The 22,010-nt window shown below is 37.2% G+C and overlaps 1 protein-coding gene across 2 annotated transcripts; it reads right to left on the bottom strand.

Annotated features, from left to right (window-relative positions):
- Nucleotides 1-842: 842 nt before the first annotated feature.
- Nucleotides 843-2,802, bottom strand: LOC122665250 (BOI-related E3 ubiquitin-protein ligase 1-like). Of its 2 annotated transcripts, none has more exons than XM_043861346.1 (4): nucleotides 2,232-2,802; nucleotides 2,038-2,156; nucleotides 1,592-1,947; nucleotides 843-1,467 (listed from the first exon to the last, which is right to left on the bottom strand). In XM_043861346.1, exons 1-4 carry the CDS (start codon nucleotides 2,276-2,278, stop codon nucleotides 943-945), a joined length of 1,047 nt encoding a protein of 348 aa, XP_043717281.1. In that variant the 5' UTR covers nucleotides 2,279-2,802; the 3' UTR covers nucleotides 843-942. The 2 variants fall into 2 exon arrangements, with proteins under 2 accessions (XP_043717281.1, XP_043717282.1); XM_043861347.1 differs by having other exon boundaries at nucleotides 2,038-2,138; nucleotides 2,232-2,800.
- Nucleotides 2,803-22,010: the final 19,208 nt, after the last annotated feature.

Raw genomic sequence — 22,010 nt, 5'->3', positions numbered from 1 at the left:
TGGTCATGACGATTTCAGGCAAAGGCAATGCATTAGTTTAGGCTCACTATTAATAAAACTTATGGGGACCCTAAAGGTTCCTCATATTGGAGAGGGGGAGAAGGGGAAGGAATCCACTTTACCAACAATGGTATCATCCACTTTGGGCTTACATGATCAAAATAGGAAAAAGATAATACTCTGGCATCGTGGCGATTTTTCCCCTAAAGAAATTTTCCAGACCATCCATTACGTCATGCTTTGGTATATCTTGGGTCAATGGTTCAACCGTCATATATAAACCATCTTGAACCAGATCAATCATGACTTGCAAGTGGGCTCTTTGAAAAAGACAAGTGAACCGGGTCTAGTGGTTGATCCGCCCATTCAACCGCTTTTAGCTCCTTTCAGCTCTCCTACTAGCTCTCTAGCTGGTGCATTTTAATTGCCCTAATAAAGAAAAAGGCGTTTCTTACTGGACTGACACTTGTCTTATGAAGAGAAGGTTATGAGGCAGAAATGTGGGGCCCTCTTGGAATGCCACCTAATCAAACATATTAGAGACCCAACTTGACTTGAACGATTCCATAATCTCTCCCCTCTCATGCCAAGGCATAAGGGTAAGGCTCCAGCTATGGGTATCCCTCAATAAGTCATTAACAGAAAAGAGAAGAGAATCAGAGATTGGTTAACAAAGACACAAGGAATTGGCAAATCTGAAGTAGAATGAAAGAATTTATCAGAATAAAATTTCAAAAAACCCAAAAAAAAGGGAAGGATAAAAAAAAAAGAAAAAAAAGATGGCACCACCAATGTACATTAACTGTTAGGAACCCAGGTGAAACTCATTATAGCTTTCAAGTTTTAAAATTTTTTTATTTTAATTAATCTATTTTTCTTTTTTGGTTTTCTCTGTACTGGGCATGGGCCTGAGCCTGAGCCTGGGTTTGGTCCCATAGGGGTTTAGGAGAGGAAAACTTCAACGCTGTCACTTCGAGGACAATAACAGAGAGGACAGGCATCCACCGCGGAACCACAGCCCGTACACACGCAGAGATGCCTACACGGTATCAGCACCACCGAGGCTGCTCGTTTCCAACACGCTTTACACATCGGTCCACTTGACTCCACCACTCGGTCCGGGTCAATGTGAGCTGACTCAGCGTCTTCCGCTTGCCCTTCACAACCACCACCAGACTCGGCGTCCTCCGCCCTATTGTCTGCCACTCCTCCCATCATAGCCTGTTGTAGCTGTGCCTGTAGCGTCGCCGCCGTGGCCTCTTGTGCTCTCGCCTTGGCTTCCCAAACCTGAGCCTCGACTCTGAGTTGTGCGACTCGTTGTTCCAACTCGGTGTTTAAGCGTACTGCTTTTTCAACCTCTGCGTCTTTCTCTCTCAGTCGCCTTGATGCCGATTCTTCTGCTGCGCCCAGTAGCGCACGGTAATGCCTCTGTCGTCTTTCTGCTAATGTACGCCTTAGTTGTTCACCCTGTACAATTACAATCCCCTAATTAAGAACCCCACCATTTTCAAATTCGATTCGAAGTGAACTGTTTTTGCCTTCGAAACGAAGAATTAAGGGATGCCCATTTGAATAGAGGATAGTTTGGTACCTGGGCTTGAATGAATTGCTCGATTTCGTCTCTCTGTTGTTTAATCTGGGGGGCAAGCTCCTCTGATAAGAAGGATGCAAGAGTACTGTAAGATGAAGGGAAGCAACTCTGCTGCTGCTGCTGCTGCTGTTGTTGTTGTTGTTGTCGTTGTAGCTGTTGTTGCTGCTGCTGTTGTTGTTGTTCTCCGAAAGATAAACGGAGGCCAGTGGAGACGATGTTGGGTTGTTGGCTATGGAGTTGAGAGACATTTACAAGCGTCGGTTGAGGCTGAGATTGCAGAGAGAATAGATTGATTGGTGCTGTAGCTGCCGCATGAGGAACAGTTTCTCGGCCCCTCTTCCGTGGGTTAGCACCAACTGCAGAGAAATAAAAATTAAGCCTAAATCAAATCTCAGAATCATTCATGCCCTTCTAACAAAGTAGGCCTAAATCTAGACCCAACTCACCTCCATTGTTGAAAAACATATGGGATTGATCAAGGTATCCACCCAGTTGGGGCTGCAAGATATAATCGCTCCCAAGCAAGTTCTTCTGATCCTGCCCGTTTCTGGAAGAAAAAAAATATTGAAATCAAGAATGGGAAGAGAAGATCATATTATTAGAACAAGAAGAAGAGAATGAAGTAGAGAGATTGGAGTACCTGTTTAGAAGTAAAACATTAGATGGGTATTGAGCTTGAACAGCCATTGTATTGTAGAAGGTAATGAAGGAAGAAGAAGAAGAAGAAGATAGAGAGGTATTTATTAAAGAGAAGGGGAAAAGGGTGGCAGTGAAGGTATATGGAGAGATGTGGGGGCAGGTTAATTAACGTGCACACACCAGGAGCATGAGAGAAAGAGAAGCCACGAACCAAGGCGGACTCTTCAATGAATGAAGAAATGAGACAGGAAAGATAAAGAGAGGTGATGAAGAAAGAGAAAGAGAGAGAGAGAGAGAAGGGAATCGAAATAATAATAATGGGACGAAAATCTGAAAAAGAGAGAGAACGAACGAACGTCTTCCTCTCTTCTCCACTTTGTTTTCACCAACTTTCTTTGTTTGCCTTGCCTGCCTTGTTTTTCTTGCTTTGTTGCCTCTCTCACCCACACATTGCGAAAGAAAGAGAGAGAGAGATGCGATCTCTATAAGAATCAGTCCAAGTAAGACATCTTGTTGGCTTATTCTCCTCCCCCTCCTTTGCTTCTTCTTCTCTTGCGTGGTTGGCTTTATCTTTTTTCCCACCCTTTATTTTTTTTCCTCCTTTTTATAAGAGCTTATAAATACACAAACAGTTGTGTCGTGTGCGTTTGCTAGAGCTATCACCTTATTATTAACAACTGGGTTAATAACTTAATACCCCAATTAAATAATTTTAATTAGAGAGAGAAAGAGAGAGAAGAGGGCCAAGAAGCTTGTTTGTTTTGTTTTTCTTTCTCACAGTTGTTGATGTTGTTGTGGGTTCAAGGTCTGCCGTTGCCGCTGCCGCTGGGATTGTTAATTTGTACATTGTAGTTTGTATAATAAAAAAATCTTAAAAATAGATCTATTTTTTAAATTACTTGGTTTTGAAGGATCAAACTTGCAACACCTCTTCTTCTTTTTCAATCCTCTATCTTAGGAAATAGTGAAGAGAGGAGAGATTAGCTTAGCTTAACCACTAACCTAATTGCTTGGTTGTTAGTGTTTCCCCCTATTTTCCCTTCTACCAAGGTTTCCCCTAATGAGTTCCCGAGACATGAATGACCATGTCAAATGACTAATGTAGCCTCACCCTTCATTCAAGGCCTCTCTCTCTCTTTAATTTACTAAGATGTCCCTACCACTTACCATCCTTCTTATAGGGCAAATTCTGACTGACCCATAAAGCCAACAGTCCTTGGAAGTCCTTTTGCTCTCATTGGTTGTTCTAACCAGTTCATATTGGTTTCATGCCCATAACCCATAAGCAAAAGAACCCAATTAATTTCATTTGACTAATCTCATCCACAGGTCAGTTTAGGAGGCTGGTACCTGACCCGTTTTCTAAATTCCATCATTTTTAAATTTTAAGACGGAAGGGCAAGTGGGGTATTTAGGTCATAAAGAAAGATCATCTCTCTAAAGGAGAGAAAATGGAATCCATAAGTGTGTGTGTGTATTACAAAGGAATTGAAGTCAATTCATAACAGTTAATAAGCTAAAGTTGAAGTTGGAATTTTCAATCTTCCTCTAAACCCAAGAAGGATTTTATTTTAATTTTAGGTAACAGAGAAAGAGGAGAACCGAAGAAGGCCAGAAGCTACCAAAAAAGAAAAAAAGAAAAAGAAATGAGAGAAAGAATACTTGTTATGGCATCAAGCAATTTTCTTTGCTTAGGACCCACGAGGGCGGCCTCTTCTATTTCTATTCAATCTCTCTTGGCAACCCTGCACGGCAACAACACTGCCATATGATTAAGTTAATTGGTAACACATATACATGTACAGTCTCACTCTCACACCCACTGACCCTCTCTCTCTCTCTCTCTCTCTCTCTCTTTTGTTACTTTTGGTTAGATAATTTAAAAGGAACCAAGTTGTCTTAATTACCTTCTTTTACTAATAGTAGATTATAAAATAAGTACCTTAGCTATTCTTTGGGCACCCCCTAGATGCTCTTTGACTGGTCTCTTGGTTTACCTGATCAAGGCCCTTGAAGTTGATTAAATTGTAGCTAAAGCTTAGGGCATAAAAACAAAGTAGTATGGGGGCCTTGGGAAATTTATAAGTATATAGAATTAATTTCAAAGAAGCTTAATAAAGATCTTCTTACTTTTTTTTGGTATATATCCTGTTATCTAAGGTGGGGAGAAATGTATATATACATATCTCTACATTTTGGTCTTTGTTTTCTTGAATATCCATTAGGTGTGCCAATTTGATCATTTCTCTTTTTCAGCACTAGCTGTGTTTTCTTTTTCATGTTATTACAAATATAAAAAAAGATAAGCAGAGCTGTGCTTTCGACGATTCTTCGTCATCTTCGTCATTGTCATTGTCGTCGTTATCAATTCAACCTTATTTAGGCTATTTGGTATCAACTACATAAATCAAGAATATGAAAATTTTAACTTATTTTTCTCTTTAATTATATATTCTATTCATTCCACCCTTCCCCCTTTTCTATTTGGGTGGGTGAAGGTTTTGGGGGAAGGGGGGAGGAGAGAGGTGTTAATAGGTTGAATTATTTGAACCCAATAATGCAAATCATCATTTCCAAAACAAAGTCTGAGTGAAATAAGGCGCATTTCTTTGGCTTATAGACAAACCACTTCACTTGGCATTTCTTTAATCACTAACCCACTAATTTGTTGGTCCCTAAAACCTTATGTAGTTTACTACGTTTCCTTTCTTTATTGCCACTTATTTTCTTTTCTTTTCTTTTCTTTTCTCAATTAGTAAGGAGATGGCACCATCCTCATTCCTGATCTCCACCACCACTCTACAGTCTACCCACTACCTAAGGTGTTCCTCACACCAAAAGGCAGTTCCAACCATCCACCCATAATCACAAGATAAGCAACATATATAGTCTTCACCTTTTATTTAATTTCACCTTTTTTATATATATTTTTTCATAATTAATTACCAAAAAAAAAATGTATATCTTTCCATGGATATGACATGATTAATTAACAAAAACGACGATTAATTAGTCTTAAACGTGGGGAACAGTACTTCTTGGTAAACTATTTCATTGTTTCATTACCTAAACACATATAATTTAGGATAAAGTTTTCCTCCTAATAACCCTCCACAATGAATGGATTCACATTCACCATGGGTGGAGGGAAACTCGATAAAGAGTACTATGATACAAGAGTGATGGTTCAACCATATTTGTTGACCCCTGATTGTATCAACAACACATCATGAACCTTATGATCATTAATCCTCCATTATCAACAACAACAAAAAAAAAAGGAAAAAGAAAGGTCATTATAGATCCATGAAGTTATAATACCATTAATGAAGGATCTTAGCTTTTAGCCTTTGAGAGGGGATGGCTAATTTGGGAGATTTTCCTTTCCACTTTCGTCTTTAGATAGAGGATAGCTAATGGCTTAGGGGCTGACCTCTTTTGTAAATGTTTTTATTTTTCGTAAAGCAATAGTTTTCATATACGGTCTGCATTGAGTACAGTTGGATAGGTATAACATCCTATCCAAAATGACCAAAGACGCCTCTATAAGACAAGTTCGATGGGGGAATCGCTCATGCACAAATCCTGTCCAAAGTTCTCTGTCCGGGAGTGTGGCCTACGCCAGCACTCTCATGAGTTTATCTCTCTCTCTCTTCCTCATATGAAAAGACACTTCTACCCCTTTGTTTTGAGGAGAGAGAGACACCGGACAGAAAACTACTTTCCTATCAAGTTATAGATATTTGAAGATGTAAAATCTCATAAATTTGAAAATTTACAGACAGATAGAAATGAAATTATGGAGCATTTGAGTATGGGCAGGAATTTATTTAATTTATTTATGAGATTGTCAGCTCATGGGAAGATTGTTGTGATCATCAGCTACTTCTAGTACTTAATTTTGGTCTCCTCTTCATATAAGACTCTCTCGGTCACAAGAAGTTGAATGAGGTGATGATGATCGAGAAGGGAGGGGGGGGGGGGGGAGGTCATGAGGTGTGTAGGGTTCAAAGAAATGGATTCGAGAATGAAATTGACAGAAGCAAGAAACAAGCATCAGAATTGTGGGGTTTCTCTTATTTTGTTTTTTCACATAAACTTTAAAAGCTCTCTGCAACTGCAAACCCAACCCTTCTTTATTCATTCATTGTCGTCACACCTTTGGAACCATATATATTTATATAGGGGCCCCCCATTGCCATTTAGGTTCTTCCATCCATCCATCCAAAGTATCTTATTCCATGTTAAGTTACTTGTACCTGAAAGTATACCAGACAAACATCAAGATTGGACCAGATGAAATCCATGGGTTCTGGGCCCACCTACCCTCCCCCCCCCCCCCCCTAACATTAATTTTAATGGACTACTGTAATGTCCATCACAAGGGTATTAAAAAGAGAGCTATATATATATATATATATATATATATATATATATATTCTCTTGGAAATTGAACCATCTAGTTTGAAATTGAACCGGGTTGGCCTTGGAATTAACAATAATTTATGGGTTAAATTAAACAAGAGAGAGTTAAAAAGTGTGAGATCACAGAGGTCAGGGGGTTGAGAAAGCGATGTGGGCATAGCTTTTAATGGGGGGGGGGGGGGTGAGAGGGACTAGGCTCCAGACAGAACCCATGAGTGTGGTGACCTCAGCCTTTGAGAGACCCTTACATTCTAACCAACCACCATAGCCAGAAGCAGTACCAGACACCACAACCATCACTGCCCATGACTCTATTAACTAAATGACTTCTTATACTATTATGTGTAAAAGAAAGAAAAAGTGACAGAGTTGAGAGATCAAAGAAGAAGAAGAAGGGTATCATCTAAGTCATTATCTTCCCTATATTTTGAAGCCATTCTCACATAGGGAAGTGGGGTTAGAATTAGACACAGTCACACCCCACAAGCCCTCAAATGGTATCATCACCCACACCACCACCACCTCTAAAGCTTGTTCACACCACCAGCTCTTCATTGATTTCTTTTTGTTTATCACCTTAATTCCAACCCAACAAACACCTATACACACATAGACTCTCTCTCTCTCTCTCTCATGGGACCAACAGACTTAAGAGTAAGGAGGTGAGGTGGGGGGGGGTGGGGGAATCAATCCATCCATCCACCCATGGTTGCCTTTCCTTGTATTGACTGTTTCTTGGTACTGTATTGACTCTAGATGCAAACAAGAGGAGCACCCACCCTCTTCTTCCAATGGTGTCAAGAGAATATAATAATTACAAGTACCTTTCACTTTCTTTAAACATTTTAACTTGCTCTCCCAAATATGTATTATCTTTTTTTTTCTTTCTTTTTTTTGGATACTCAAATATTATCTCTTATACCCAAAACCCAAAAGAGAGAGAGAGAGAGAGGGGGGGGGGGGTGTTGGTTGTAAGAGAAAAAGATGTTTATAGAAAGAAGGACCCATTTGAAAGGCAAAGGTAAAGGACTCTTCTTCTGATTTCTCTTCAAAGTGGGGGCCAAGTAGTAATCGATCCTCATGTGTGCCTTGTTGGAAGTTAGAGAAAATTAATTAAAAGCTATTCTCATGTTATTTATATTTATATATATGTAGGAAAGAAACAAGGCAAGCAACAACATCTCTGTCCATTTCAATTTTCTATTCTCTTCTCTTCTCTTTTCCACTCTTTTATTCCTATTATTTTAATTTCTTTCTTCCCTTTTTTCTGTCAGAAATTAAAATTACAAGAAGTGATATTCATTTTTCCCATGACATTTTCCTAAAATACACATTATAATTGTGGCCAAGAAGGTGATTCATTCAATGCTAGCTAAAATTGTATACCAAAATTAAGATTATCATCAATGGGTGATAAAATCATGGACCCACCAAAACTTTGGTTCTTACACTCACTTGTGATTAAAAATTAGCCCGAGTTTTCCTTAAGCCATAGTAAATGAGAATCTATTCATCGTGGGGCTTCAGATGTGCACCGGTGTAGTATCGCCTGGTAAAAAAAAAACTCTCTTAAGTCTAGAGATGGTTGATAAGTTGACCTTTTGTAGGGTCCACTTATCATGAATCTTTTGATTAGTGTCAAAGTGGGGCCATGGAGGATAGATCATGTAGGGGAGAAAAGGAAGAGAGGGTTAATAGTAGAGTATGCTCACTTTGGTTTACTTATTGCTTTTGGCGTGATTCGCTCTCCAATTAATCTTTCTTTTTTGTTTCTTAGAGAAGTATTTGATTGGTGTGTGACGATTCAGGGCCTCAATTTCCACAACTCTCCACTTGCCTTTCCAGATGCGCTGTACGCACGAGGGAACATCACCACCTTAATAATTGTTTTTTTTTTTTCTTTTTTTCTTTCTTTTATTAATATTCTTAGAAAAGATGAGCCATATAAATTGGGGTCTCTCTTCTCTCTGTAATTCACTTATTTGGTTGGTTGGATCTTTTGTTGTTTTTTTAGAGAGACGAGACGCATTAATAGGATTCACGCGTCAAGACACACCAAAGAAACAATGGTGAATGGCCTCATTTCCCAATCTTATGGGTTTTTTTTTTTTCCATTTCCTTTTTTGATTCCTTACCCCTCTCTTGACTTAATATGATTCAACAACCCAAGAAAAAAACAAAAAAGTCACAAAACCATCAATGATCACAGGACTGTTCTTTTCATTTCAGTATAATTTTATTGAGAGGTTAAGAAGTGGAAAAGGAAAAAGATTTCAAGAATAGACAGTAGGGAGTACAATTAAATAGAAACTGGAACTGTTCCACTCTTTCTAGCTTTTTTTTTTTTTTTTTTTTTTTTTTTTTATTTTTATCTTTTTCTTGTTTGATTGAATTTTCTTCAAAGGGTTTTTTGGCTTGATCTATTTATTTGAGTCATTTTCAATTGGGCAAGTGTGACATGTTTGGTTTGTGTCATTTTCTTTAAGGAAAATTAAAAACAAAGTTTTTTGTTTTTAAGAATTGGGGTATTGATAATTAAACTAATTAAATTTTACCCACATTAAAAATCCTAAAATAAAGAGTATTTGGTTTGAAACTTATTTTTGATAAACAAAGGATTTATATTTTAGTTTATTTTTCTCTTTTTTTTTCTTTTTTTTTTTTTTCCTTCTTTTATATTGTTATGAAAGAAAAATGGAGGACCCAAACTAATACTTCTTCTTAGATCTTCACCATATTTATATATATTGTTTTGATAAGTGAAAAAAAATAATATCTAGATTTATTAATCATGGAGGTCCACCTATGATCTTACAAAGCTATGGTCCACAACCAAATTGATTGTAAATTAGTAATAGAAGATGAAGGAATGGATCTAATTGAGGGTGTGGGAATGCCAAAATTACATTTCTTAATGGGGTCCACGTAAATGTAGAATGCTTTTTCTTTCTTATGCCAAATTTCAACCTAACAAGAGGATTATCACTGCAATCAAATCTTTCACTACCTTTTGGATTGTATGGAAAAAGTAGAACACATGGTCTTCCAATTGAATGGTCAAGATTGCTTTCCATCAACCTTTAAGTGGATATGCATGTTTATAGACAGTAACTTGTAGTAGATTATACAATTACATCTCATCACCAAATAAGTCAAGAATACTGTTTTCAATTCCACACCAAAATATATATATATTTGCATTGTAAGGAACCTTTTTTTTTTCTTTGCTTTTGAATTGTCACAGATAAGGAATGAAATAAGGATAAGGGAAAGGGGTAGTTACCTAATTTCTATTAGTTGTAGGAAATGTTACCAAGAAAATAAAATCTTAAATTGTAAAAACAACACAGTTAAGTGTATCTGTCATGGGAAGGAATTATCCTTCTAATCCATATATGTTGCACCAATGGTTGAGAACCTTCAAACAAAAGAAAGATCATTCACAATTTAACTTTAGGGAGAGAGAGATAGGCACACCGCTTGCGTGTGGTAAGTTAATGGGCGACATCAATGGATAGTGGAATAGAGCATCATACAAGAGGGGTATGCGGGTAGTGTGTCTAACCTTTTTCATTAATTTAATAGAAAAAATTGAAAACAAAAAATACATCTATAAATTAGAGAGAAAGATAGAGGGTAATTTTGTGTGTCAGGGTGTGTGTGTGTGTTTTGGGTTTTCTTTCTCGTCACTATGCCTAATGAAATATAAGTCTTCGTTATTTGGCACATGGATTTACATGGGTTAATCCAATGTGATAGAAGATGAGATAAACACATTGGCACAAGTTCAGATTAAAATGTGTCGAGGAAGTAGCTAAAATTACAAATGAGGCGAGTTTTGCATTTTATATTCATTCCATTTGATGCCAATTTAGTAATTTTACTAAAACTTTAAATCAAAATTTGAACAACTTTCCTTGCTTATTTTGGACTAAAATTTAACCATTAAAATCTATGTAGGGTTCTCTATAACATGGACCAACCCATGTACTCTCAAATGACAAAGTAGTAAAAAGAAATTTTTTTTTTTTTGGGGGGGGGGGGGGGGGGAATAAAGATGATTTTTCCTTGGAGACATAGTAGTAAGGTTGATTTTTTTTAATATATATTTTTCTTTGTTTTGAGAGAGAGCTTGTAAGGTAGCTAAAGGCATGGTGGGTTGGGTCAATTCATCCCCCCTAGCAAGCTCACCACTTCCCCACCCCAACCAACATTATAAAGAAAGGCCGCTGGCTAGCTATCAAACAAGTCTCCTCCTTAGTACAAACCCAAAGCAATGGTGTCAGGATTCCTTTCCTTTGCCTCCACGTTGCCTTACCTCTCTTGCCCTCAATTGATGCTATCATGCAATCCCCCATCTACAGATCCTCTCATTAAAATCCACCCCTTAATCTAATCTATCTAGAGATTTTTTTTTTTTTTTTTTTTAAAAAGAAAGGATTTCTCTATGTGGAAAGGGGTGAACTTCTATTGATATTTTTTATTTATATAGTCTTTATGGGCACTTATTAAATGGGATTCTCACAATCTCAGCTTTCACTAGTTTTGTGAAGTATTTTCCAACCTCTCATCACATGCATCTCTCTTTTTGTCATATTTGTACTGTGAAGTGTGAACAAACCATGTTCCTTAAGCATCTCTTTTTCCCCCCATTTCTCAACTTTCTCTTAAGTAATTCACATCTCACATTTTCACCCCATTCACCCACCATTTCTCAATCTTCTCAATCTCCATGCCTTAATGAGTACCCCAAAAAACAAATCTTCTTCAACAATTCAAATCAGAATCGGTTAAATCAATCAATTCAACAATTTAATTTTATATATATTGAATCTTAAGCCGAGTCAACATCATTTCGGCCAATTCCATGTTTTTTAAACCTTGTCACATTGCAGTGTAGAATCACATATATGAATTACATATTCAGAATCATAGAAATAAGAAAAAGAATGTTAACCAGTCACATGATTTCTAGTTTTCTACACCTAAACACAGGATTACACAAAATTATCGTTCAATTCCCTGTAAACTAAAAATTCTCCTCCAATTAAATGTCCTTACACACACTCTTATTGACTCACACCGGTGCATACTACACGACCAGATAGAGATCTCTCTTAACCCATAAAAATATTTACAATCTGGTTCTTGACATTGCATGTGCCGTACATGTGACTTTGTGCACACACTAAAATGCAAAATATCAGTACAGATATAGTACATCATATTTATTCTCTCTCTCTCTCTCTCTCTCTAGCCTAATTAAAATCTATTTAGTTGTCTAACAGTACTAGTGGATTAGTCCGAGTTTACTCTGTGCTGTCACATTGTTCCCAAACCCTAAAAAAAAAAAAAAATAAAGATCCAATCTTCTTTATTGTAAAGCAAGTGTGGAGATATGACTTTTGGCTTCCTCTTTAGTTTCAATGGTGGTGGTTTGAGAGTAGAGACAAACATTGAAGCTTAATTTGTATCATTTCCTTCTAGTTGGGTTAGGTCTGGTACGATTCTCTCTTTAAATCTCTCTCTCTCTCTCTCTCTCTCTCTCTCATACATATATATTCGATCACAACTACAAAAAGGGCACTACCAAGAAGACCTGGCTAGTGCTCTTTGCACCGCCGGTCCCAACCCTCAAACGAAGGCGGCAAGTTGGCAGCCGGCATTAACACCCATTACCCAGTAATTATATATCACTTCAAATATAAATATATAGATTTGGGTTCCTCATGAAAATGACATCTAAGATTACTACCTTGGGTCAATACTGTTGTGCTACAGAATTTAGTCTTACATCAATTGTGTTTAAGTATGACGAGTTTTAAAACCATTCAACGAACCTTAGTCAAATCATACAGTATCGTGACATGTGGGATCCATCATAGACTATAGCACTTCAAACAACATCATTGGATTGGAATTTTAATTTATCTAGATGAACAAATGCATCCTGCCAATGCTGGCATTATTCGTGGCTTATTCTCATGTTGCTTTCTTTCTTTACCACGAATTGAACCACCATGACTCTCTCTCTCTCTCTCTCTCTATTAGATTCCAAGGTCTTCATGGGTACTGTCATTATTGCCTTTAAAAAATGCCGACAGCACTCTCTAGTCTCTATATATTGCATGTTCTTTGTATAGATTTGGCAAAAAATAGTTTACCATGACCATTTGATTCCCCTTTTATAGCTCTTTAGAAGGGTCAGTTGCTCATGGCCGGTTGAAGTTTGAAAACTTTGTAATAAGTTAAAATTTCTCAATTCTCATCTAATCCCAACTTTTTATTTACTCTAATAATACCCATTTGAAAGAAAAAAAAATTTTAAATAAATAAGAAATTTAATATGGAAATTAATGCTACAAGACTTGGAATTCACATTAGAAACACAACAATTATATTACATTATCATCTTTGGTGGTTTCTATAGAGTGATAAGATTGTGATATCAGAGGACCAAGCTAGCCTCACGCTATATTGGTTATAAATCTTTGTGATATGAAACATGAGGTTAGGCCATAAATAATATGGTCATCTATGAAGAATCCAACTACTTTCCTTTCCTTTGAACCAATCAATTCCTTTAATCTTATACACGTCGTTCGTGCCGACAACGTTTTAATCATCTTGAAATTCATGACATAATTAGAGGTTAATTAAGCTGTTCTTGTTGGACTATATTAGTCATGGTTTTGGAATAGACAAAGTTTATAGGTGTGGAATGGTGTTTTTTTGAATCATAGTAGTAGGGTCCATGAAAGGTCATTAATTAACAGTTGAGATTGGTTTTATTACATTTCAAGACTTTCTCCATAAAGAAAAATTATTCAAGAATGGATATTTAGGGTAGGTTTTTAATTAAAGAGGTCATGTTAGGAGAGTAGAAAAAGGCTTGGCCCTAAGACATGAATAATCATGTTGGACACAAAGAGAAGAGAGGTGGGGTGGGGGGGGGGGGGTCCAAGAAGAAGCTCTATATATAACTCATGTGGTGCCACTGTGATAAACACTGGTACTTGACAAGAAACCAAAGAGACACAGTTGTGAAAACTTTTATGTGTAGTGTAGCTCAACCACCAATCAATGGCACATATTACAAAGAAGCATATATCCAAACAAACACATTCAAGAAAGTTATAGAGAGACATGATTCTTCACTTCACTGCTGCACCGACACATGCATGATGGAGAGAGAGAGAGTCACTTTTTTTAGTGGGATAGAGATGACCCACTCTCTCTCTCTCTCTATCCATATCTACTACAATAATCTTTAAAAGATAATCTCACCCAAAACCATTGAGAATTTGGTCATGAATCTCTCTACCTAAAATGTAAGTTGTCCTTCCAATTGTAGATTGGAGCATTAAATACTAACCCCCCCCCCCCTCCCCCTTCCCCCCCAAAAAAATTATGGCATTAAAATAAGTGTAATTGTGTTTGCTTTTAACCTTAAGAAGGTACCATTATCATGTGATTTCTCTACTTTTTTTGTTCTTTTTGGGTTGAATTAATGTGAATTTCAGCTTTACTAAACTTTATACTTAACAAGGAAAAAAAAATATAGATCATCTATTTTCCTGGTTTCAATCAAGTAGGGTTTTTTGAAAGCTCCATAAAGGAATTGAGAATCATTTAGCCTTATTTTCTTTTGTTCTCTTTCTTTGTACCTTCCTAGAATGTTGTGCTCCATTACTCCACAGAATAACCAAGATATGGAAGCTCTTTTTTTTTCCTTTTTTTTCTCTCTTCTCTTCATTTCTTCTGGGAGGGGTGTGGTGTGGGGTGTGGGGTGTGGGGTGGGGTTGGTTTGGATTGGATTGGGTTGGGTGAGGCAAGTAGGTAAGTTAGTGGTTTTATCCGATCATCACACTAACTTTACCAATTGAGAAAGTTAGCAATTACTGGTTGGATAAGAATATTTTGCTGTTTAATTAGCATTAAACAGCCCCTAATCTTGACTAATTAGATCAAGAAGTTGAAAACATTTGTCTATTAGCAAACTTAATGTTCTTGATCAATTAGGTCTTTGAAAAGTGAGATGTTGAGATGTCTAGAAGAGCAAGGCCTAAAGGATTACAACATTGACAGACGGTTTGAAAGTAAAGAGTGGCCTAGAAAGACAACCACCAAGAAAGGTGAGGAATAGTAGTAGTAGTAGGAAGAGGAGGAGGAGAAGAAGAATAATAAAGCAACAAAGCACTAACCATGAAGGAACCCACCAAACCAAACTGTTGAAAAGAACTTTTACAAAAATTAATCATAAAAAGATGGAATTCCCTTGTCATAATGGGTTGTGCCTTTAAACCTGTTTAGGATTCTTAATTTTTAATGAAGGGGTACCCACTACCACCACCAATGCGTCTGAAACTAAAAATGACTTAGTTTGAAAGATAACTTTCCTATCCATGAAGTCCCCATAATAATAAGACATTGAAATTAGAGAAGCTCTGTGAGAAACTAAAGGGGCATGATATCACTTGAAAAACACACATTCTATCTTTAGTGTTTTCTTGAAAGATTGGAAGAGATCATGAGATATGGACAGCAAAAATAATAGAATAATAAAAAGGATAATTTAGAGGTCTTTTTCTTGCTGTTGGCCTCTTTCACCTGGCCTTGAACAACCTACCTTCTTGGTAGAGCCCCAATAAGTTTTCCCTTCTAAGTCAAAACTTGGAAAATTCAGGAATATTGTTTTAGGGTGTTGACCAGGTGTGTTGACCTGGAAACTGTCCAGGATTTCTAGATGAAATCGTTTCTCTTCCTTGATTAACAATAATGTGAAGCTACTTCTGAGATCTCTGCAATAAACAGTTAAGAGACTTTACCACCAGGTCAAGGGTTGTACATAAAACTAGTTTCAATTGTTGCTCAGTCTTTTTCTTTGACAGCAAATCTCAAATTAAACCATTAGTTTCCAAATTCAAACATATACACTGACCAAAATATACGCTATCTGCGGTTAGGAAAATGTTACAAAGTCACAGACCACACCCCTGTTATAAGGATTCTAGAGGGGATGAGTACTCTGTACTAAAAGAGGTCAAGGGCAACAAAATTGGATCCATCGACATGCCTACCTTCCACAAATTTCCAATTTGATTAAATGTCCTAGCCGGAAATCAAGGACAGTTACCATCACCATCAATACATAATTAAGCACCAGCAGCAACCTTGACTAAATACTAGCAGAAAGAACTGAAGCAAAGGATCAGCCAGTTTATGTACAAAGGGAAGAATTTACACTTGGAATTTGAATAGAAGTAATAAACTTCTTTGCAGAATTGGCAATTGGAAGATGGTTTTACAAGAATAATTCAGCCTGGGGCTTTTCATATTCAAAACTGAGCTTCTGTGGAACATAATACACTTGGTCCACAACATCACAGCATGACCACTGGGTAACCTTCAGAACTTCTGATCCTATTTGATAGACCAATATTAAAGCTCAAATTCAACCTTTAGTTAGTCGTAGATATTCCAAGCTACCTCTGCCCCTCCCTATTAAACTTAAGGGTTTTACACTTGGATCCCCTCCCCAATAACAAGGGAAGAAAAATGAATGTCAACACTACAGAGAGTTTCTTGATTAGTTTCGACCTTTTTATACAATCTAGGTAGAGAATAATCTGATACTTGTTTGGGTACAGTAATATCTTCATCATTCTTCTCCTTGGATATCTCAACCTCCTTCCTTTGTGTAAGATTGGATTTCTCAAGCTGGTTAAACAACTTTGACTTCATCACCAAACAGGATTTCAAATCTTCCTCATTTCGAGCTATGTTCAATTTATCAATGAGACCATTTACTTTTTGAAGACTTTTCTGCTTGATTGTCTTTTGTTCTCTTTGGCCTCATACACTCCTGCCCATCCAGATCATCAACGCTGGCTTGTACCCCCTCAAAACTGCACTCCGATTTCAGCAACTTCTTTAATCCCCTGGGGCTTGAGGATGGTGATTTGTCTGGAAAAGTAGCATTTGCTTTCAGAACTGCAAATAGAAGTTGATCATCATCAATACGTAATTTCAGAACTGCAGAACAACTTCTAATACATGACAAAATCTCAATATCTACTTAACCATAAGTTAGATCATTCCCCATTATCCAATGATGAAACATAGAAGGCAAACCATTGCCTCTGGGCATCATTTAATATAGAATGTGCATCTACCAGGATCAACATTAAACCTGTCAAAACCCAGACAGAGTCGATAGACCATAACCAAACATCAATACGTAATTTCAGAACTGAAGAACAACTTCTAATACATGACAAAATCTCAATATCTACTTAACCATAAGTTAGATCATTCCCCATTATACAATGATGAAACATAGAAGGCAAACCATTGCCTCTGGGCATCATTTAATATAGAATGTGCATCTACCAGGATCAACATTAAACCTGTCAAAACCCGGACAGAGTCGATAGACCATAACCAAACATCAATACATAATCAGAACTGAAGAACAACTTCTAATACATGACAAAATCTCAATATCTACTTAACCATAAGTTAGATCATTCCCCATTATCCAATGATGAAATATAGAAGGCAAACCATTGCCTCTGGGCATCATTTAATATAGAATGTGCATCTACCAGGATCAACATTAAACCTGTCAAAACCCGGACAGAGTCGATGGACCATAACCAAACATAAGGATAAAATGTTAATGACATATGAGTCTTATTTTGGAAAAGATACTACATGAATTTGATTCACTGCCAAATCAAAAGCAATCGCAAGGTCACTATAACTTCCTAGTTAAACTGCCGCACACTACCCGACCGATGTGGGATTAAACTCCCCTCCCAATCCTGCCATGGAGCGCATTCACTACATCAACTCCCCCCAGATTTGGACCAAGGGTCCCCGCATGGCCGGTGCACGGAAAACCCGCTCTGATATCACTTACTGGCGTCCAACCCAAAAGCCCGAGCTTCAAAGTGGAGAGGCTCTTCCAAGGTCAATGTGGGACTAAACTCCCCTCTCATTCCTGCCATGGAGTGCATTCACTGCATCAGAAACATAACCAAATCTCAAACAAAACTTTGTATACCTGGTGAGTCGCACTGAATTTCGTTTCGACCTTTGTCGAAATCGAAAATTTTCAAGAGATTTCGGTGGTTTTGACTGAAATCTCAAACTATGGTCTCAGGTAAAAATGAAATTGTAGAAACAACAACAGCATATTAAGGTTTCAAGTAAAGATGAAATTTTATAAACCAAGGTTGGAAGCTGAATCGCGTCATAGGGTTTTAAAGCAATGAAAAGGGAATGAAAATCAAGGTGGCTGGTTTTGATTGGAGGATTGAGAATGTTTTCAACAATAAAACTGATATCAACTAGTCATGGGTGTGAAGAATTTCTCTTTCATTGCTCATCCTGGCTATGGAAAGGATTGCTTTGATGGTGTGGAGTGAACTACAGAAAATCATATGGAGTAGAATCACAGAAACACTGAAAAACTGTGATAAAAGTAGAGGAAGAAGAACTAGGGAGTCACGTGAGTAACAAACCCCAAACTAGAACAACTAGACCACATAATTTAAAATTATCGACTGCTACTGGAATTTCAATTCATAGACCATTATGCAAAGAAAATAAACGAGTACAAAAAATAGAAGTGAAGAAAATATTCACATACAGACACACACACACACACACACATATATATATATAAACCCCATGGTTTTCAATTATAAGTTTCTTCCACTTAAACTCTAACTTAACACTAAACATCTCTTATTCCAACAACTCAAAACTAGAACTTCACAGAAGGACTAAGAGTTAGAAACTCTAGTCTAAATCGTTAGAGAACTAAATACATCTGGCCGAAGCCCCTCTAATATCTAATAACCACTAAATAATTCAGCTCCAGTGAGCTAACTCTGTAATTTCTAACCAAAACTATACTAAAAGAGCTAGTCTTTGCATATGTGATCCCCTTCCTTCTATTTGTGCCCAAAATCATCATAATGGTGGCACAAGATCATAATGGAATATGTCAAAGCCTTCTTCCATAAACCGTAAGGAGCTGTCAACGATTTCCATCATTAAGAACAAAACATTAATCAACAAAGCCTCAGGCCACTTAGATTTGGCTACATAAATCTCGAAATGAGAAGTGGTATGACTGCTTGTTCTGGAAGATATGGCCATGGATTGAGTGAAATGTCATGTCGAGACTCATGTAGCCAAATCCTTTTTTTTTTTTTTTGGTAAAGATCATGTAGCCAAGTCTAAGTGACATGAGGCTTTGTTGATTAATGCTTTGTTCTTCGTTGGCTAAACAATCATTTGGTTATGCTATTTTGGCTGTTGAGATTCATGTAGCCAAATCTAAGTGGCATGAGGCTTTGTTGATTAATGTTTTGTTCTTAATGATGGAAATCGTTGACAGCTCCTTAAGGTTTATGGAAGAAGGCATTGACAAATTTCGTTATGGCCTTGTTCTTAATGATGGAAAGCAAGTTTAAAGCTTTTTTTTTGGGGGGGCTGGTGGTTTTAGGTTGAATGATACCAAGATAATCTTTATGCAAATAACAGAAATCCAGATACAACAAAATCTCATTAGCAATTCTATCTATATGAACTTCAAATGTAGTCAATTGGCTCATGGTCACTACAACTAGAGATTTATCAGCAAGAGATCCCAAAGCAGGAATATGAGACATATCCAGCGGAAAATTTCCATGAATAAGGTTGCTTAAAGATCTTTGAAATACAGCAACAGCATTCCAAACTCATTTTTCACTGTCTCGATCACCCACAAGGGAATAGTCATACTCCTCCAATAATTAATTCAGGTTATGACAAGAAAAATCCCCATATTACAGAAGATAGCGGACAACAAATGTCAAAGCAACTTGAAATTCAATCACCATACAATGCCAAGATCACATCCATTTATTTTATTTTTTTTCAAATTTTCAAGAAATAATGAAACAAAAGATAACCAATTTAAAATGTTGAATTGCCACATTTCTCACTCTCAAGTCCAATAACCACTGACAAATATCGAAACCAAAATCATAAAATTATCAACCATGTTTCTTACCAAGGAATTATGACGGATTTGGTCGACAAAAAATACCTTTTTGAACTACCCTCCAAATTCCACTGTCCCTCGACAAAATAAATAATGAGCCTCTTGCACCAATCTAAAGAGATTAGCACACTTACCTAATAAAATGCTAGGAGATACCTCTAGAAGTTGGCCTCTAAACCACCTCACCATTAATGATTCCAAAACATTCACAAAAGTAAGTCCGTATCAAGGAGCATGTAAACCCTTTAACAAAGATCACATAACTCAACTGTCTGAGCCAATATTCTTCACAAAATCTAACCCAATCACCACACTCCCCACCTAGAAAACGACCCAATATAGGTACAGACATCGGACATGAAGTAACCATGGCACCAGACTTAATACAACAACATTAAAGGTTACATAAAACAGTTGTAAAAAAAATGTCTCAATAAATTGCCACCAAAACTTCTGCACTGATTTTTTTCAATTGTCGATTTTTTAGGGGTTTTGTTATTGATTTGTTTTGAAGTAAATTAAAGAACCAGGTATACTCAACAGAGAGGATATCGATCAGCTCTCTACTCAACCAACATTTTAGTAACTCAAGAAGCCAATTCAAAATCAACAAAGTATGTAAATTCATGCTTTTGTTCAACTAATCAAAATCTTACCATATCAAGTAGATTCCAGATATTTTAGAAACCTGATTGAAACTATAATTAATTTATTAAAAAATAAATAAATAAAACAAAAAGGCGTCAAAACAAAATGTACAGATTACATCAGATAGATATGACATTCCATCAAAATAGAGGATCACAGCTTCAACGACGTATTGAGAGCTAACCACCATATATTTTAGGTTCAGATGAAAAGATTCACAAATTTAGGGCAAGAAAGGAACACTATTGGTAAGTAAAATCAGCTGTCTTTCCTCATTGACGATGCCCAGAAAAACAAAAAACCGCCCATAAACTGATAAAGAGGTGCGCACTAGGAGGAGGAGGACAGAAAGAAAAGAGAAAATGGCTCCTAATTCAACGCATTGTTTCAACTATATAATCATAATTGAGACGAATTGGCGATTACGAGCACAAAGAAAATAATATAACACACATCCAAAAAACCAATATAACATCTAAGAAAAAAAAAATGTATCCCATTCCTGAATTTTGTAGATTCCCAAATTCCCTAGTTCTTCATATGAGGGTACCAACGTCGCGAGAGACAAACCTGGAACGAGCAATGTCGCCGCACTTGGAGCACTTGGCCTTGTTGAATCCGCGCAGGTTCTGCTTCGGTGTGTCGGAACACTGCGAAGTGGCGGCGGTTACTGTGGTGGAGGTGGTAGTGTCGTTGCCATTGTTGCTTTGGACAGGCCACCATATTTATTGATATTTTTTACCCCACTTTGATTGCTGAGTGCTGATTCGATCCAAGACTCATTTTTTTTGGGGGAAAATTACATGATTAGCTACTTTTGGATTTTCATTTACAAAACTGTCCACTGTATGTTTGAGTAAACAAAAATAGACAAAAACAAGTTAAGGTTTACAAAATTGGACAAAATAATCTCTCTCTCTTTTATTTTTTTAGACATTTTTACCCCTGCCATTGACTTCTCACCCAAGCATCCTGGGTAATCACAGGGAAGGGAAGGGAGGGGCGGGTTTGGGTAGCAGAGAATGGCGGTGGCGGGAATAGGGGTGGGTTGCAGGGAACGGAAATGCCTAGGCGAGAAGGACAATGAAAAATGTCTAAAAAAGTAATTTTGGGAGGGAGAGACACTATTTTGTCCAGTTTTGTAAACCTTAACTTATTTTTATTTATTTTTGTTAACTCAAAAATAGAGTGGACAGTTTTGTAAATGAAAACCCAAAAGTAGTTGGAGGTGGCCAACTAATACTGGGCCCCCATGTTTACCAAGGAGGCAAGGAGTTTCTTCTCAAGCAGGTGGCCACAAGGGGGGAGGCGAAGTTGAACTCAGAACCTCCAGCTTCCTTAGGCCTCGAACTAAGACTTTATAATTGAAAACTTCGTTCCCTCAATCGATGACCGTTAAAGACTTCAAATTAGAAGTATAACTGTATAAGCAAGTGTGTTGGGGCTTTGGATGAGTTATATGGTGTCCCCTGATTGGATCGGGTCGAACTGTGATCTAGAATACTCAACCCGATCCATCCATATTATTGATATTTCTCCCACAATGATTATCTCCTCCAATTCCCCAGTGCTTGTAATAGGGGGTGGACCCCACCCGGGCAGGGATAAGATGGTCATTGTGCCCCTCGATCTTTGTCCCCTCCAGTT

This window comes from Telopea speciosissima, chromosome 6 (assembly GCF_018873765.1).
Source record: "Telopea speciosissima isolate NSW1024214 ecotype Mountain lineage chromosome 6, Tspe_v1, whole genome shotgun sequence".
Lineage (NCBI taxonomy): Eukaryota > Viridiplantae > Streptophyta > Magnoliopsida > Proteales > Proteaceae > Telopea > Telopea speciosissima.
Note: the sequence above shows the minus strand (reverse complement) of the source record. Positions and strands in the feature narration are given on the sequence as shown.

Excerpts from the sequence above, each read along its gene's own strand:
- LOC122665250 (XM_043861346.1), bottom strand. The coding sequence starts at position 2,278 with ATGGCTGTTCAAGCTCAATACCCATCTAATGTTTTACTTCTAAACAG. Across the intron at positions 2,157-2,231 it reads AATGTTTTACTTCTAAACAG|ATATTTTTTTTCTTCCAGAA; the intron begins GTACTCCAATCT and ends TTCTTGATTTCA. Across the intron at positions 1,468-1,591 it reads AGCAATTCATTCAAGCCCAG|GGTGAACAACTAAGGCGTAC; the intron begins GTACCAAACTAT and ends GTAATTGTACAG.